This window comes from Canis lupus, chromosome 5 (genome assembly GCF_003254725.2).
Source record: "Canis lupus dingo isolate Sandy chromosome 5, ASM325472v2, whole genome shotgun sequence".
Taxonomy (NCBI): Eukaryota; Metazoa; Chordata; class Mammalia; order Carnivora; family Canidae; genus Canis; species Canis lupus.
The window spans coordinates 46,825,496-46,843,097 of NC_064247.1; the positions used below are offsets into that span (position 1 = coordinate 46,825,496).

The 17,602-nt window shown below is 37.8% G+C and overlaps 1 protein-coding gene across 6 annotated transcripts in view; it reads right to left on the bottom strand.

Moving 5' to 3' along the window:
- Positions 1-640: 640 nt before the first annotated feature.
- The window catches only part of ALG6 (ALG6 alpha-1,3-glucosyltransferase), a 66,707-nt gene continuing 49,745 nt past the window's right edge, over positions 641-17,602 (bottom strand). For all 6 annotated transcript variants that reach the window (XM_035715747.2, XM_025427912.3, XM_025427914.3 and 3 more), the window contains 4 exons: positions 16,392-16,462; positions 6,893-6,961; positions 6,565-6,763; positions 641-1,845 (listed from right to left, as the gene is read on the bottom strand). In XM_035715747.2, coding sequence (XP_035571640.1) covers positions 1,648-1,845; positions 6,565-6,763; positions 6,893-6,961; positions 16,392-16,462 — 537 coding nt within the window. In that variant the 3' untranslated portion in view covers positions 641-1,647. The remainder of the gene's footprint in view (positions 1,846-6,564; positions 6,764-6,892; positions 6,962-16,391; positions 16,463-17,602) is intronic.

A 17,602-nucleotide genomic window follows, 5' to 3' on the forward strand; every position in this document is an offset into this window, starting at 1 on the left:
AAAATTGCTACAGATCTCCATAAAAACTGCAGTGTTACTCAATATGATTAAATTATCTGGGGAAAATGTGTATTTCCCTATATATAGGATTTACCTATGAGATACTTTGAATATGGGTGCATTCTATTTTATTTATTAATATTTACATAATACTTTGATTTTCAAACAATGTTTCTCTGCTCCAGCTTTTCAGAAGTTAGAACTTCCTCATCACTGATTTAAATCAATATCCTGTGTTAAACCCATATATGCTATTACAAAAAATATAAAATAAAAAAAATAGGACTATACCAGCCAGCCAAGATGCTGACATTTGGGCACAGTGATTACAGATGGTGACCATGAACAGCAATGTTCCTGCTGATTCGGCAGTGATTCAAGGCTGCTTTTCTGTGCTGACCTGCCCTTTGAGTCTTTATGCACATTTGCTTTGAGAAAGAATACTTCCTGGTTTTTGCTTCGTCTAAACCTACTTCCTTTATCAGACTTAGAAGCACATACTTTCTTGCAGCCTGTGGCTTTCCACGTCTAGAAACAAATTTTTTTTACGTATATGTGTTCATTGTTTTAAAACAGATCACCGCTTAGTGAATACACCTTGATGTCTTATGAAAGAAATATATTCATTAAAAACATAGGCTGATGTGAAAATAATTTTTATTCTTATCACAGAGACTAAAAGAACACGTTTTCCCCCCACCCTCCCGAGAGAACAGTCTTTACATAAGAAGCTATAACATGAATATGATACATTATTTTTACCAATTGAGTATGATAGTAAAGATGAGCTTCTCCTAATATAGAATGATACATTATTAACGGCCAAGTTAACATGAAACGTGATATGAAGCAATGCTTATGGAAGTGGTAATCTTGAACCACTCAAAAAAGATCAAAAGGATGATATCTTGTATAAAACTATTTAACTCAAAATGATCCTAGAAGTTTAGAACTAGTGATCATGAATAATTTTTTTTAAAAATTACTCCAACTGCTTAAGTTCAGTAAAATTCACTCTTTAATTGCATTCAAGTAAATCAGCATTTTTGGAAACAAAGAAGAACATGGTCTAATCTCTACTTTGTTATAAAAGAAATCAAATTTGAACATGTATAAGACATGTTCAAACTCCAAGCAGTTTAAATTGCCTTCTCACAATAATTGAAAAGATCATGACAAATTTAATCCCTGAGATATAATTTCTAATGAGTGAAAAATACACATTATTTGCATCCTAAAATGTAAGGAAAACTAAATTTAAATACCAAAATTAGTAATTTCCTTTAAAAAGAAGGACTTAATTCACCCAGTAAATTCATTGGATTTGCAAAAAAAAAATTTTTAAGACAACAAATCATAGAGTACATTTCCTAAATATAAACACTGGGATTAAGGGTAAGCATTTAGATAACTGAATAATAATAAAACTACAATATGTTGTGGCCACTCCATAGTTAGAAAATAAAAGCCTCCACTGGGCTTGGGTCCCCATATACATTAACTTTGTACAGACAACAATGACTTTTTATTAATTTTTTCCCTATAGTTTTGTGATTATCAAAATGATAATTTCATTTATATGTAGCCAAAAAAGTTCAAAACAACTTTAAGCACTGTTAATATTTTCACATCTGTTTGGAGATAGAACTAGTTGATTTTCTTCTGGTTTCTTCCATTTTTGAAATCCCACATGATTATAATGTTAAAGTATACCAAGAAGAACAGGAAGTTCAAGCAGGATACAAAACAAATTAATACAGAAAATAAGTCCGGTAATTTCTGAGGAGGTTCCAGTGTGACAGTTATCAGTGTCAGAAGTACCATAGTGATGACTGAGATAAGAAACTACAAGAGAAAAAACATGTATGAGTACATTAAAGATAAATGCCAAACCAACTGAGCTACCCAGGCACCCTACCATATTGGGACAGTTTAGCTCTCGACTGAGCTTTAAGACAAGGATCAGCCACATCTTACCCATTTTACCCCCTGGCAAAGCACATTGGTACACAGACGCTGCTCAAGTAAATGTAGAAAGCAAGCAGTGAGAAACCATAGTGACTTTCATGAAGGAGGTGGCACATAAATGGAACCCTAAAAGATGTCTTAATGGCTATATTATAACAGGATTTAAAGACCTGAAGAGAGTGATGCAGTGCTCATTCCGGATGGAAGCCTAGGAAAGACAGTAACCAAAAAGGCTCACAAATAGGTATAAACAGGCGGCAAATATCCTCCAAAGGGAGAATCCCTGAATCAACCTTACTGAAAAGTGAAAACTTCTGAAGTGAAATCATCAAATATAAAGTTTCAAACTTAAGGGCCACCTAGGTGGCTGAGTCATTTAAGCATCTGACTCTTGGTTTTGGCTTAGGTCATGATCTCAGGGTCATGCCTTGCTTCAGGCTCTACACTCAGCACAGAGTCTGCTTGAGATTCTTTCCCCCTTTTTTTCCCTCCCCCTCTGCTCCTCCCCCCACTCTCTCTCACTTAAATAAATAAAACTTTTTTTTTTTTTTTAAGTTTCAAACTTAAAAAATATGGGACTGGTTGAAATGTCATGACACTATGTTCCTGAATGTTAAAGAGGCATGCTAAAATTCCTCCTGCTTTAAACAAACTCCAGCTATTACCCCATTTGTCTGCTTCCATTTACAGCAAAGTTTCCCAAAGTAGTTGCTTATAACTTAACTGCATCCACTTCTCTTCCTATTCATTAGTGAATCCACACCAATTAGACTTTGACCTTTTCAGTTGTTTCAATGAAACTGCCCTGGCCGAAGATCAATAGTGACCTCTACTGTATTAAATCTAATGGTTATTTCTTGAATTATTTGATTTCTCAACAGCATCTGAAATAGCACATCACTCCCATCTCCTTGAAACATTTCTTTCACTTGACTTCCATAACACCATATTCTTCTGGTTTCTTCCCACCTCAATAGTTAATCCTTCTCAGACAACTTTCCTGGTTCCTCCTCATGTCCCCCACCTCTATGCATTGTAGTATCCCAAGGCTCAGTAGTTAGTCATCTTCTGTACTCACACCTTTGGTGAGCTCATTTGGTGACATATATTACCTATATGCCAAAGACTGAAATTACTGTCTCCAGCTTAGGCCTCTTTCCCCCTAAACTCCAGACTCATTCAAATGGATATGTAATAAGCATCTAAAACTATGAATAACAGCTATCCTTAATAAGATTAACAGCTGGGCAGCCCTGGTGGCCCAGCGGCTTAGTGCCGCCTTTAGCCCAGGGTGTGATCCTGGAGATCGGGGATTGAGTCCCACGTCGGGCTTCCTGCATGGAGCCTGCTTCTCCCTCTGCCTGTGTCTCTGCCTCTCTCTCTCTCTCTGTCATGAATAAATAAATAAAATTAAAAAAAAAAATAAGATTAACAGCTGATTTCTTGTCAAAAATACTGAGGCCACAAGGCAGTGGGATGGATGATATTCAAATTGCTGAAAAAGACAAGAATTCTTTTTCAAGCAAAAATACCCTTCAAAAATGAAGGAAAATTAACAGAAGAATAGAAATAAGTTTAACATAAGAAGTGCAAGACCTGTACACTGAAAAATATAGAACACTGTTGAAGAAAAAGAATATTTAAATAAATGGAAATATGTCTATGTTATTAGATTTGGAAAACTAAGTCTTGTTAAAACAGCAATATTTCACAAATAGATATACAGATTCAAAGCAATCTTTATCAAAGTCTTAGCTGGACTTTTACAGAAATTGACAAGGTGATCCTTGTCAAGGAAACACAATCCTTGGAAATCCACAATGTCCTTGGAAATGCAAGGAACATAGAATAGCTAAAACAGTCATGAGAAAGAACAAAGTTGGAGGACTCCCGTTCTGAGTTTCAAGGCTAACTACAAAGCTACGGTGATCAAAACAGTGTAGCACTGTCAAAATGATTGACACATAGATCAGTGGAATAGAACCCAGAGTCCAGAAACCAATCCTTAACACTTAAGATAAGCTGGTTTTCTTTTTTTTTTAATATTTATTTATTTATTATTTATGATAGAGAGGCAGAGACACAGGAGGAGGGAGAAGCCGGCTCCGTGCCAGGAGCCCGACGTGGGACTCGATCCCAGGGCTCCAGGATCGCGCCCTGGGCCAAAGGCAGGCGCTAAACCACTGAGCCACCCAGGGATCCCCATAAGCTAGTTTTCAACAAAGGTACCAACACAATTCATTGGTGCTGGAACAACTGAATAAAGCTGGACTCCTACCTTACACCATATACAAAATTAACTCAAAAGGAATTGACCTAAAGATAAAACTCTTGAAAGAAAAAGGGTAAATCTTCATGACCTTTACACAGTGGCTTCCTATATATGACATCAAAAGCATAAGAGCACCTAGCTGGCTCAGTCAGTAGAACATGCAACTTTTGAACTCGGAGTCATGAGTTCAAATCCCACATTAAGCATTGAGGTTACTTTATTCACTTATGTTTTTAAAGATTTTATTTATTTATTCATGAGAGACACAGAGAGGCAGAGACATAGGCAGAGAGAGAAACAGGCTTCCAGCAGGGAGCCCGATGTGGGACTCAATCCTAAGACCCCAGGATCACGCCCTGAGCCAAAGGCAGACATTCAACCATTGAGCCACCCAGGTATCCCATTGAGGTTACTTTAAAGGAAAAAAAAAAAAGAAAGAAAAGAAAAGCACAAACAACAAAAGAAATAGGTATATTGGACTTCTTAAAAAAAAAAAAAAAAAAAAACTTTCATGCTGCGAACACCACCATTAAGAAAGTGAGGGAAATCTACAGAATAAGAAATATTTCCAAGTCACGTTTCTAGTAAGGGACTTGTATCAAGAATGTATGAAGAACTCAGAAATGGAAAGACAACCTAATTAAAAATGGGCAAAGGATTTGAATAGGCATTTCTCCATAGACAATATACAAATAGCCAATGAACACATAAAAATTTGCCCAAATCATTGGTAACTAGGAAAATACAAATCAAAACCTCAGTGAGATACAATTTCACTCCCACTAGGATGGCTATAATAAAGACAATAACAAAAATGTCAAGAATGTAGATGGGCACCTGGGTGGCTAACTGGCAAGGTATCTGTCTTTGGCTCAGGTCATGATCCCAGAGTCCTGGGATCAAGTCCCATATCAGGCTCCCTGCTCCACGGGGAGCCTGCTTCTTCTCCTTCTCCCTCTCCATCTGCCTCTGCCTCTGCTTTTGTCTATCTATCCCTCATGAGTAAATAAATAAAATCTTAAAAAAAAAATGTAAAGAAACTGGAATCCTCATATGTTGCTGGTGGGAATGTAGAATCATATAGCACTGTGGCAAGCAGTTGTGCAGTTTTGCAAAATGTTAAAGAGAATTACCACTTCTGAGGATATATTCAAGGGAAATGAAAAAAAAAAGTGCTGATAAATTTGTAAACATATCTCCACAGCAGCATTATTCACAGCAGCCAAAAAGTGGGATCGACCTAATACCCATCAACTGATGAACAGATAAACAAAATGTGGTATATCCATTAAAATAGAATATAGTATGGCAATAAAAAAGAGTGAAGTATTGATGCATGTTACAACACAGATGAACCTCAAAAACATGCTGAGTGAAAGTAGTCAGTCACAAAAGACTACTTTGTTTTTTAAAGTAGGCTCCACATCCAGCATGGAGGACAACATGGGGCTCAAACCCACAACACTGAGATCAAGATCTGAGCCCAGATCAAGAGTCAGATGCTCAACTGACTGAGCCACTCAAGCACCCCGACTATATTTTCTATGATTCCATGTTACAGTCTGAATTATGTCCCCACAAAATTCAAGTGTTGTAGCCCCAACCCCCAATGTGACTGCATTTGGAGACAAAAACTTTAGGAAGGTTAAATTGACGTCATAAGGGTGGGGCCCTAGTTTGATAGGATTAGTATCCTTATAAGAAGAGAAAGAGGGCAGCCCAGGTGGCTCAGCGGTTTAGCACTGCCTTCAGCGCAGGGCCTGATCCTGATCCTGGAGACCCGGGACTGAGTCCCACGTCAGGCTCCCTGCAGGCTTCTCCCTCTGCCTGTCTCTCTGCCTCTCTCTCCGTGTCTCTCATGAGTAAATAAATAAAACCTTAAAATTTTTTTAAATTTATTTATTTTTTTTTTTTTAATTTTTATTTATTTATGATAGTCACAGAGAGAGAAAGAGAGAGGCAGAGACACAGGCAGAGGGAGAAGCAGGCTCCATGCACCGGGAGCCCGACGTGGGATTCGATCCCGGGTCTCCAGGATCGCGCCCTGGGCCAAAGGCAGGCGCCAAACCGCTGCGCCACCCAGGGATCCCAATTTTTTAAATTTAAATTAAAAAAAAACTGAACAACTTCTGGCCCCTAGGTGGCTCAGTTGATTAAGCATCCAACTCTTTGTTTTCGGCTCAGGTCATGATCTTAAGGTTATGAGATCAAGCCCCATATTGGGCTTCTCATCAGGGCATCCAACCTGCTTAAGATTCTCTCCCTCTCTGCCTCTCCTCCCACGCAACTCGCCTCTAAAAACAAAACAAAACTGAACAACTTACCAAATATTGTATAATTCTGGGAAGAAATGTAAAACATGGAAGATATTTCCTAAGAGAAATGGAAAAGGATTTCAAGTGCAGTTCTTCTTCAGAAGTCTTTTCAAATATTGAAAAGGAAATTGCACAAGCTATAAAAAATGCCATTGTTGTCACAACTGAGGGCATTAGGAGTTCATCCTTCAGAAGAAGAGGTAGCATACTGTAAGGGAAAACAGAAAAAACATCAAAAGAGACTTGCTAATTCAAACCATAATCACTGTATAAAAATTTTTAAATAAGCCTATGAGAATTATACTGAAAATACTATATGAATATTGGTTTGACTCACCTAAATGTTGACACAAGTAAAAACCAAGTAGACATAAAAGGAATTTCACTCAAAACTAAGCAGACTGGTCTAAAATGATAAAGAAAGAGTATTTTAATCTTAGAGAACAGAATTTCAATTGAAATTACATATGAAAAATATAAACGCATTTTATCTGTCTAATCTTTAGGGTAGCTAAACAAGCAAAGAAAAAACAGCCAGTAAGGTCTCCATATGGATCACTGATTAATTTTTTAAATTCAATCCAAACTAAGTCTAAACATAAACAAGGTATGAACTCCTCCTAATAACTGAAAAACTGCTTCTTCCAATATTCCATTAATGTATTTTTTTTTCTGTCATACAAACAGCTTACAGAACAGATCAGATAAACAAATTCAGATATTCAGAGAAAGAGCTTTTTCATGTTTCACCCTACTTGGGAAATAAATTAATTCCCAGGATAGTGGTTTCAAACTTCTTTTATGATCCTTCATGTTACATATTACTAATCTAAGTTAAAAACTAAAGTTATAACAGATAGGATCGTCCTCTGCCACTGAAGTGAAAACAACAGAGACAAAGAAGACTTATAAGAGGAAATAAGTTGATAATGGTATAAGAGGAAAAAACAAGTAGGAAGCAGCTACGTGAAAAGAGCAATAATACAGGAAGAGGAAGCATAATGCCAATAAATGGAATGACTGGCTTTATGACTGAGTATAGGGTCATGGGTCCCAACTCTGTGACCTCCATACTAGCACCCCTAATCTCATTCCATTCTGGATTCTACTGTGGCAATGCTCGGGAAAAGGGGGACTTGAATCCTAGTCCCATCTGTGCCTCTTACTTTATGGTCTTGAACAAATGATTAACCATTTTTCTCAGGTGTAAATGGAAATCGTAATAATAATACCTTATATTGTTACATAATTGAAAGCACTCTTTTGCAAGTATTATCTAATTTAATAAGTAACTTTTTAAACCTTTTAAAATAAGGAGACCCAAAATAGTAACAACAACAATAATAGAAACAAGTATTCAACAACTGCCCATCATTACTAAAGGTTTGAACATTCTCCTTTCTTAGGATGACTTTTCCCCATGTCAGCTAGCATATGAAATGTAAAACCTGGGATTACAAACTGAATGAAAACTACTGCAGTAAAAGAAAATACTAGAGGACTTTCAATTTCACTACTTGATTCATTTTAAATCAGAATTTATGTTAAACACAAGCACATAGTAGGTGCTCAATAAACATTATTTTCTCTTTCTAGGTCTTTTTTTTTTTAAGATTTTATTTATTTATTCATGAGAGACACACAGAGAGGCAGAGACACAGGCAGAGGGAGAAACAGGCTCCATGCAGGGAGCCTGATTCAGGACTCAATCCAGGGATTCCAGGATCACGCCCTGGGCTGAAGGCAGACACTCAACCACTGAGCCACCCAGGCGTCTCTCTTTCTGGGTCTTAACTCTTTCTCATTTATTCTTTCAATATTAATTTACTGAATACGAGCATTTATTGAAAACTTATGTACAACTGCTCTGAAAGAAATACAAAGAGGAATATAACTCAGCCCTTGACCTCAATTCAAGGTACTTAATATTTATACTCAAGCAGCAAAATCCCCTGCATCCTCAACCTCTAACTCTTTCCCTTCACCATCCTGTTGAAAATGAATCCTGGATCCCTTCCCCTAAGGAAAATGCTACCCCTCAGCCCTCTCAACAGGTTTTGTTTCCACAGCCTTGAAAACAGCTTGACGTAGCAGGAGATAACCTCTTTGTGCTTTATCACCTCTTCCACACCAGTTCTCCCTCTCTCCACCCTAACAATCTCCAGGTTTTAATCTCATGTCCTCCAGCTTCATCCCTCTCAATCCTCTCTTTGTTATCATCTACCATCCCCAAGAGTCACTTTCAACTCCGTACTCACTGTCACTTTCTACAACCCTACTCATCTTTATTCCTGGCAATTTTTACATGTAGATGATCTTCCAACACCCTGACTTCTCATTTACTAGAACTCCTGTCTTCTAGTGATCTCACTTTCATTCCTACATCTTTGGGTTATACTTGGGATTGCAACCCCTCCATAATCACAATTTAGCAACTGCATCCTGACCTCTATCTCCTACCTTTTCAGCACTCCGGAACTCCAGAAATCTTTTGATCCCATCAAGACCATCTATCCATTATTCCTACTACCTTTTTCACTTTGCCTCACTCCTTTGGTGTCTTTTCCCCTTCTCAGCCAGCTTAAATTCTAAGGTCAACCATTAAAATCACTCCCATGCATTCACTCCCAAGCCCTGAGCAAGCCTGTTACCCTCACTAGACAAAACCGCAAACCTGGAAAGACCTCTCCACCTGTACTTATTCCAACCATACTGAGCAACTGCTCTTGAAGAAAACATTTACCCACACTGTTTCACTTTGAAGATGTATTTATTTATTTTGAGAGAGAATGGGGAGGAAGGGCACAGGGAGAGGGAGAAAGTCTCAAGCAGATTCCCTGCTGAGTGCAGAGGAGCTCAACAACCAGCTCATTTCAACCCTGAGATCAAAACCTGAGCCAAAACAGAGTCAGGCACTTACTTAACCAATTGAGCCACCTAGGCACCCCTGCTTTCACTTTAAATACATGATGATGATATTCAGGGGTCTAACAACTACTGTATATTCTCTTAATCTGTTCACATTGTAACTCCTTAGAATAATCCACACCTCATAATCTCATAATCCCAACAGTTCCAACCTACTCTTGCCTAATGACCTTGCCTTCCACTGCATTAAAAAAATTGAAGCAATTAAAAGAACTTTCACAGATGCCACCATCACATCTACTCTATTCCCAGCATCTTTACCAATATACCCTGTTCCTTTATATTAAAATGAACTTCTCCTGCATCTTTCCAAAGCCAGCCCTTCCAATTTGTGCTGTAACTCCTATCCTATTTCCCTTTCCAAGGGGCAATTGCCCCAACTCTTAACCTCCCTCCTGTATGATCATTGTTCACTCTTTATTGACCATTCCCACACCATTATTTCTCCTATCTTAAAGCAAACCTCAGTTGACTTTTTTTTAAGATTTTATTTATTTATTCACGAGTGACACAGAGAGAGAGGCAGAGACATAGGTAGAGAGAGAAGCAGGCTCCATGGAAGAAGCCCGATGTGGGACTCAATCTGGGGACTCCAGGATCATACCCTGAGCTGAAAGGCAAACACTTAACCGCTTATCCACCCAGGCATCCCTGACTACTTTATCAATTATTGCTCTCCCCTTTTCAGCAAAGCTCACCTGAAGAACTGTCTACCTATCTCACACCATATACAAAAGTTACTCAAAATGGATTAAAGACCTAAATATAAGAGCTAAATCCATAAACTTCTTAGAAATAACATGAGAGTAAGTCTGTATTACCCTGGCTTTGGCAATGGTTTGTTAGATACGACACCAAAAGCTCAAGCAACAAAACAAATAATAGATAAACTGAACTTCATCAAAATTAACTTTTGACAGTTATTAAAATCTTAAAAAATGCTCAACATCACTAGTTATCAGGGAAATGCAAATCAAAACCACAATGATGGGCAGCCCGGGTGGCTCAGCGGTTTAGCACTGCCTTCAGCCCAGGGCCTGATCCTGGAGACCCGGGATCGAGTCCCACATCAGGTTCCCCGCATGGAGCCTGCTTCTCCCTCTCCCTCTGCCTGTGTCTCTGCCTCTCTCTCCTCTCTGTGTATTCTCATGAATAAATAAATAAAATCTTTAAAAAAAAAACACACACACACATACACACACACAAAAACCACAATGAAATACCAATTCATACCCAAGGATGGGGGGGGAAAAAAAAGGAAAAATAACAAGTGCTGGCAAGGATGTAGAAAAACTGGAAAAGTCATCTATTACATTACTTGTGGAAATGCAAAATGGTATAGCTACTGTGGAAAAGTTAGATGATTCCTCAATCAGTTAAATAAAGAATTACTATATAACCCAGGAATCTCACTCCTGGGGATAGACTCAAAGAGTACTGAAAACAAATGTTCAAACAAAAACCTATGCAGGAATATTCATACTGGCACTAGAAACCCAAATATTCATCAAATGATGCATGGAGGGCAGCCCCGGTGGCGCAGCGGTTTAGTGCCGCCTGCAGCCCAGGGTGTGATCCTGGAGACCCGGGATCGAGTCTCACATCAGGCTTCCTGTATGGAGCTTGCTTCTCCCTCTGCCTGTGTCTCTGCCTCTCTCTCTCTCCCTCCTCTGTGTGTGTGTGTCTCTATGAATAAAAAAAAATTTCAAATGATGCATGGATGAACAAAATGTAGCATCTCCACACAATGCATGGGCATGCATGAGGATGAACCTTGGAAATACTATTTTACATGAAAGAGGTCAGACACAAAAAGCCAAATATTGTAGGATTCCAATTACATGAAGTACCCAAAATAGGCAAATCCATAGAGAAAGTAATTAAGTGGTTACAAGAACTGAAGGATAGGGAGTGACTGCGTAAAGGGTACAATTTCCTTTGGGGTGATAAAGATGTTCTGGAAGTAGACAGTGGTCAGGGTTGCAAAGCATTGTGAATACTGGTGTATTTTGGGGATCCCTGGGTGGCGCAGCGGTTTGGTGCCTGCCTTTGGCCCAGGGCGCGATCCTGGAGACCCAGGATCGAATCCCACGTCGGGCTCCCGGTGCATGGAGCCTGCTTCTCCCTCTGCCTGTGTCTCTGCCTCTCTCTCTCTCTCTGTGTGACTATCATAAATAAAAAATAAAAATAAATAAATAAATAAATAAATAAACTGGTGTATTTTGCCACAATTAAAAAAAATGATCTAGACCTATTAAAAGAAAAATTAAAAGAAAATGACCTAGACCTATTTTCAATTTTTCTCTTCTCATTAGTTCTCAAATCCACCCTAATCAGGCTTTCCCCTGCATCACTCCATCAACATTATCCTTGTCAGAGTCACTAGTGACTCCCATTTTGCTAAGGCAAATGGTCTATTCTCAGACCTCATCTTATTTGAGTGGTGGCATCCAATACAATTGATCACCTCATTTTCTTTTCTTCCCTCAGCTTTATTGAGATATAATTGACATATAAAATTATATAAGTTTAATGTATACGACACAATGACTTGATAGAAGCACAATGATTTGATATAGGTATATATAGGTATATAATAATGATTATTGCAATAAGGTTAGTAGCACATCCGTCAATTCAGTTACCTTTCATGTGTGAGCGTGCACAGTGAGAATTTTTAAGATCTATTCTCTAAGCAACTTCCGAGTATATAATACCTGTTAAATATTATGTACAGCCATCATGCTGTACATTGGATCCCCAGAGCCTATTCATCTTAAAACTGTAAGTCTGTATCCTTTGACCACCTTGGCCCATTTTCCTCCCTTCTCCCCTGCCCAGCAACAACCAATCTACTTTGTTTCTAGGAGTTTCTATGATTTAGATTCTTTATTTATTTGAGGTCACACAGTATTTATCTTTCGCTGTTTGACTTATTTCACTTAGTATAATGCCCTCATGGTTCATCTACATTGCTGCAAATGGCAAGATTTCCTTCTTTTTTATGACTACTATTCCAGAGTGTGTGAGAGAGTGTGCGCAGTGTAGTGTTTATCCATTCATCTGTTGATGGGCATTTAGGTGGTTTCCATGCCTTGACTATGGCAAATAATGAACATGGGGATGCAGATACCTCTTTAGGATCATGATTTCATTCCCTTCAAATATATACCCACATGTGGGATGGCTGATTATATGGCAGTTCTATTTTATTTTTGGAGGAACTTCTATAGTGCTTTCCATAGCTACTATACCAATTTACATTCCCAGCAAGAGTGTACAAGTGTTCCCGTTTCTCCTCATACTTACCAGTACTTGTTATCTCTTGTCTTTTTAATAAGAGCCATTTGATAAGAGCCATTCTGACTGATAGGAAGTAATATTTCATGGTGGTTTTAAAGATTTTTTTTAAAAAATTCATACGGAACAGAGAGAGGCAGACATAGACAGAGGGAGAAGTAGGCTCCCTGCAGAGACTCCGATGCAGGACTTGGTCCTAAGACCCCAGGATCGCAACCTGAGCCAAAGGCAGACGCTCAACCACTGAGCCACCCAGGTGTCACTCACTGTGGTTTTGATTTGCATTTTCCGGATGATTAGTGATGTTGAGCACCTTTTCATGTACCTGTTGTATAGCTTCTTTCAGAAAATATCTATTAAGGTCCTTTGCCCATTTTTTTTTTATTGAGTTGTATGAATTCCTTATATATGTGGGATATTAACTCCTTATCAGGTATATGGTTTACAAATATTTTTCCCATTCCATAAGTTTCCTATTCATTTTGTTAATCATTTCTTTTGCTATACAGAAGTTTTTTAGTTTGATATCACCCCAGTTATTTATTTTTCCTTTTCTTCCTTGTGTTTTTGGTGTCAAATCCAAAATATGATTGCTAAGACCAATGTCAAGGAGCTTCTTCACTATGTTTTTTTATCTAGGAGATTTATAGTTTCAGGTCTTATATTTATGTCTTTAATCCATTTCAAGTTAATTTTTGTGAATGGGGTAAGATAGGTGACGTCATGTCCTTATATAACTTCTTCACTCAGGACATCAACTCTCGTGGCTTTTCATCCTGCCTTATTAGCCATTCCTATTTGCCTCTTCTCCTAATACCCCCTAACATTGTGTGGCCCAGGACTCAGTCTCTGGTACTCTTCTCTATATATACTCACTCCCTTGGTGATCTCATTCAGTCCCATGATTTTGTCCTCTCTACTAACAAACTACTAAATTTGTTTCTCCAGCTCAACTCCCCTTAAGAACTCCACTCATGGGCAGCCCAGGTGGCTGAGCAGTTTAGCGCCGCCTTCAGCCCACGGCGTGATCCTGGAGACCCAGGATCAAGTCCCACATCGGACTCCCTGCATGGAGCCTGCTTCTCCCTCTGCCTGTGTCTCTGCCTCTCTCTCTCTCTCTCTCTGTCTCTCATGAATAAATAAATAAAATATTTTTTAAAATTTTTAAAAAAATAAAAAGAACTCCACTCATATGTCCAATCAGTTGACTCAGTATCCAAACTGATAGCCAAAGATCTGTCCAATACTGAACATGGGATCCTCATACCAGGTCCGTATCTAGCCTAATTCTGTTTCACCTGCAGTCTTCCCATTTCAGTCAATTGCTATTCTGTCCTTCCAGTTCCAAGCCAGAAATCATGGACACACATTTGATTTTTCTATTACATGTTACACACAAATCATCAGGAAGCCTCCTGGTTCTTTTTTAACATCGACAATGACCACTTCTCACTTCTTCCACTATTAATATCTTGGTCCCAGTACCACCATCTTTCAAGTGGATTATGATAACAGCCTCCTAAATGGTCTCCATGTTTTCTTGCCCCATACAATCTATTCTCAACCTGCAGCCAGAATGATCCTTCAATTTTTTTTTTAACATTTTTGAGGTATAATTAATTTACAAAGAATTGCACATATTTAATGTATATAATTTGATAAGCTGAGTGATCCTTTTAAAACACCAAGTCAGACCATGCTTATTCCCCAGCACCCTTCCATGACTCCCCATTTCCTTTGGAATAAAGCCAAAATTCCTAATGTGGCCTACAAGGTCCTATAGAATTTACATGTCTGTTACCTCTTTAACTTCACCTATTACCCTCCACCTTTGACCACTCCGCTCTGGCCACAATGGCCATTCTACTGTTCACTAAACATACCAGGCATACTCTCATCTTAGGGCTTCACAGAGGCTGTTCCATCTATAATGTTATTATCCCAAATATCCACACAGCTAATTTCCTCAACATCTCCAGTCCACTCAAATATCTCCTCAATGAGGACTACCTTGACACCTATATTAAAATTACAACCTATACTTGCTCCTGTACTCTCACCTCCAATACTCCCAATTTCCCTAATCCTGTTTTATTTCTTCCTCGTGGCCTTTATTACCTTCTAAAACACTATTTACTTTTATCTAATTATTAGTGTCTATCCTTAAGAATGAAAGCTAAGAAAGTAGGAATTTCTGTGTTTTGTTTATAGATATATACCAAGTACACAGAACAGTACCTAGCAAACAATAGGCACTCAATGAATATTTATTGAATGAAATATCTAATGATAGATTAGGTAGGACCAGATCAAGAAAAACTTTTAATGCTGACTTTAAAATATTTTATCAAAATTATATTAAAGCCATGCACTGGGGGCGCCTGGGTTGAGCTCTGCCTTCAGCTCAGGTCATGATCCCAGAGTCCTGGGACTGAGCCCCATGTCTGGCTCCCTGCTTAGAGGGGAGCCTCCATTCTCCCTGCTTGTGAGCTCTCTCTCTTTCAAATTAATTAATTAAATGAAGCCATGCATTGCTATAAATAGTCTAAGTAGAGTTGTAGAGTAGGAACTCCCAGAAATTCAAGGCCCAAGAGCTAATCTGAGTGGTCATATTACAGGTCAATGAATGGGCTTCCTTAGTATGGGGTAGAAAATCTGGAAAAAATATACATATTTGAAAGCAAACTTTTCCATAGTTCCATCCCCTGGCATTAGGAATTTGTGGAGGGTCAGCCAAGCTTCACATAATAGTGGTAGCAACTAAATCAGGTTTAGACTTTGGGGGATGAAACTAAGGTGTCCTCCTGGTCTGCAATGATATGAGGCTATTTAGTTCCAAGCAAAGAAGCCTTCCACATAGGCAGCTTACTATAAAGCTCTGCACTGAGTTTTCAGTACAAGACTCCACTTAATAAAAGCAATCCTCCCTGCCATTTACCATTGGTTATTCTGTACATGGATCTTCCATAGGAACCTAGCAAACACAAGATAAGGGGTGGGATTGATCTAGGGCAGGATTCAAATATTCCTATGTGTTCCGGGCAAATACTATTTTAATATTGGGATAATATAGCCCCACTGTTACCCAGTTTCTGTGATGACCAGTAAAAAATTGTAATGCTCTTAAAACAAAGTAGTCTAATTAGGGATTGCCAATAGGGTCTGAACAAAGATTTTAACAAAAGAAACAGAAAGGAGTCAACATATGAAAGCCCCTAAAGAGGTGAATGAAGAGAACAGTTATTAAATAGATGTGGAAATGAATGAACTGAGAAAGGCAAAGATGACAAACAGGCTCCAATCTGAGGAAAATCTCTTTGGTTTATTCAATTCTTTTATTATCATATAAAAATATATATGAAGAAACAGAAATATGTCAGTAATAATTCTATGAAACTTTCAGCTTAAAATACTTTATAAAGTAAAATTAGAAGAAATCATTCTGGAAAAATATAATTTTGTGAATAATTTTATGCAACTACATAGTAACATTTGTGTGGTTTTGTTTTTGGACTTAGGTGATTATATGTAGCTAGTAAATTTATGTATATATTATAAACACATAATAATAAATTAACAAAACACATACTTGAAACATTTTTACTTACAATGATACCAAGAGAATGGACTTTTCATGTACTTGGAAAGAAAATAAAAAGAATGACAGTGCACAGCTAACCTTTAAGGAAAGAGGGGGGAGAATGAAATAACAACTTAAAAACTATAATAGCAGTTTAGTTATGAATCTAAATAAAAATCATCTTAAGTAAAATTTTAAAGCTTAATATAGTTTCTATCTAGAAGGAAAATATCTACACAATACTAATATGCATAATATCTTATTCAAATATAGTAAAACATTACTTGAAAAAATAATGATTATAAAGCTATACTTAACTATCTAAAACAAGTTCATTCAGACTCAATCATTAATAAACAAAACTACTAAACACTTCAGACATAACAATCGGACCTTCATCCTTCCTTGGAATCTTGGACAACTTAAAAAGCACTGAAGAACAAGGTCAAAATATAAAACTGTCAAAACAAATCTATTTTAGTGTTCTTAAATGTACATTTCGGTAAAATATATTAAATGTTTTATAAAGTAATCATTTGCTATTTGGGATTTAAAATGGAAATGACTTAGATCTATTTTCAGAGGTTTATGATCTGCATATTACACATCTATCTACACACATCCAATCCAGAGCAAATCCTATCTATATCACCTTCTAAAAATAATATCCACCCACTTCTCTCCATTCCCCTCTGCTGATGGTGGAAGAGGAGTGGTCTAAGCCACACTCCTCTTTCTCCTGGACTACTGCAATAACCTCCTAATTGGTAACATCCTTGCTTCCTTACAGTCCATTATGTACTCAGCCACCATATCAAATCATATGAATTTCCCTGTTTAAAATCCTCCAATAGCTTCCCATTAACACTGAGAATAAAATCCAAACTCTTCTCTGGGTCCTGCCTTCCTCTTCCAATCTACTGTCTCCCTCACTCACTTCATACCAGCCACTTCAGACTGTCCCTTTATGTGCTGAAAATGTCAAATGTGTTCCTGCTTTAAGGAAAAACTTCATTTTATCAAGTCAGAGCACAGATCTTCTTGTGAATGTTCCTTCTGGCCATTCAGCTCAAGGCTCAAATGTCACTTCCACAGAAAGGCCTTCCCTTATTCAATCTAAAGTAGTGCCCTCTCACCAAACCCCACCAGCACTCCTTTCATATTACACTATTTTCTTCATAACCTTTATTACTCCCAGATATTTTCTGGTTAACAGATCTATTTTGTTTATTGTCCTTC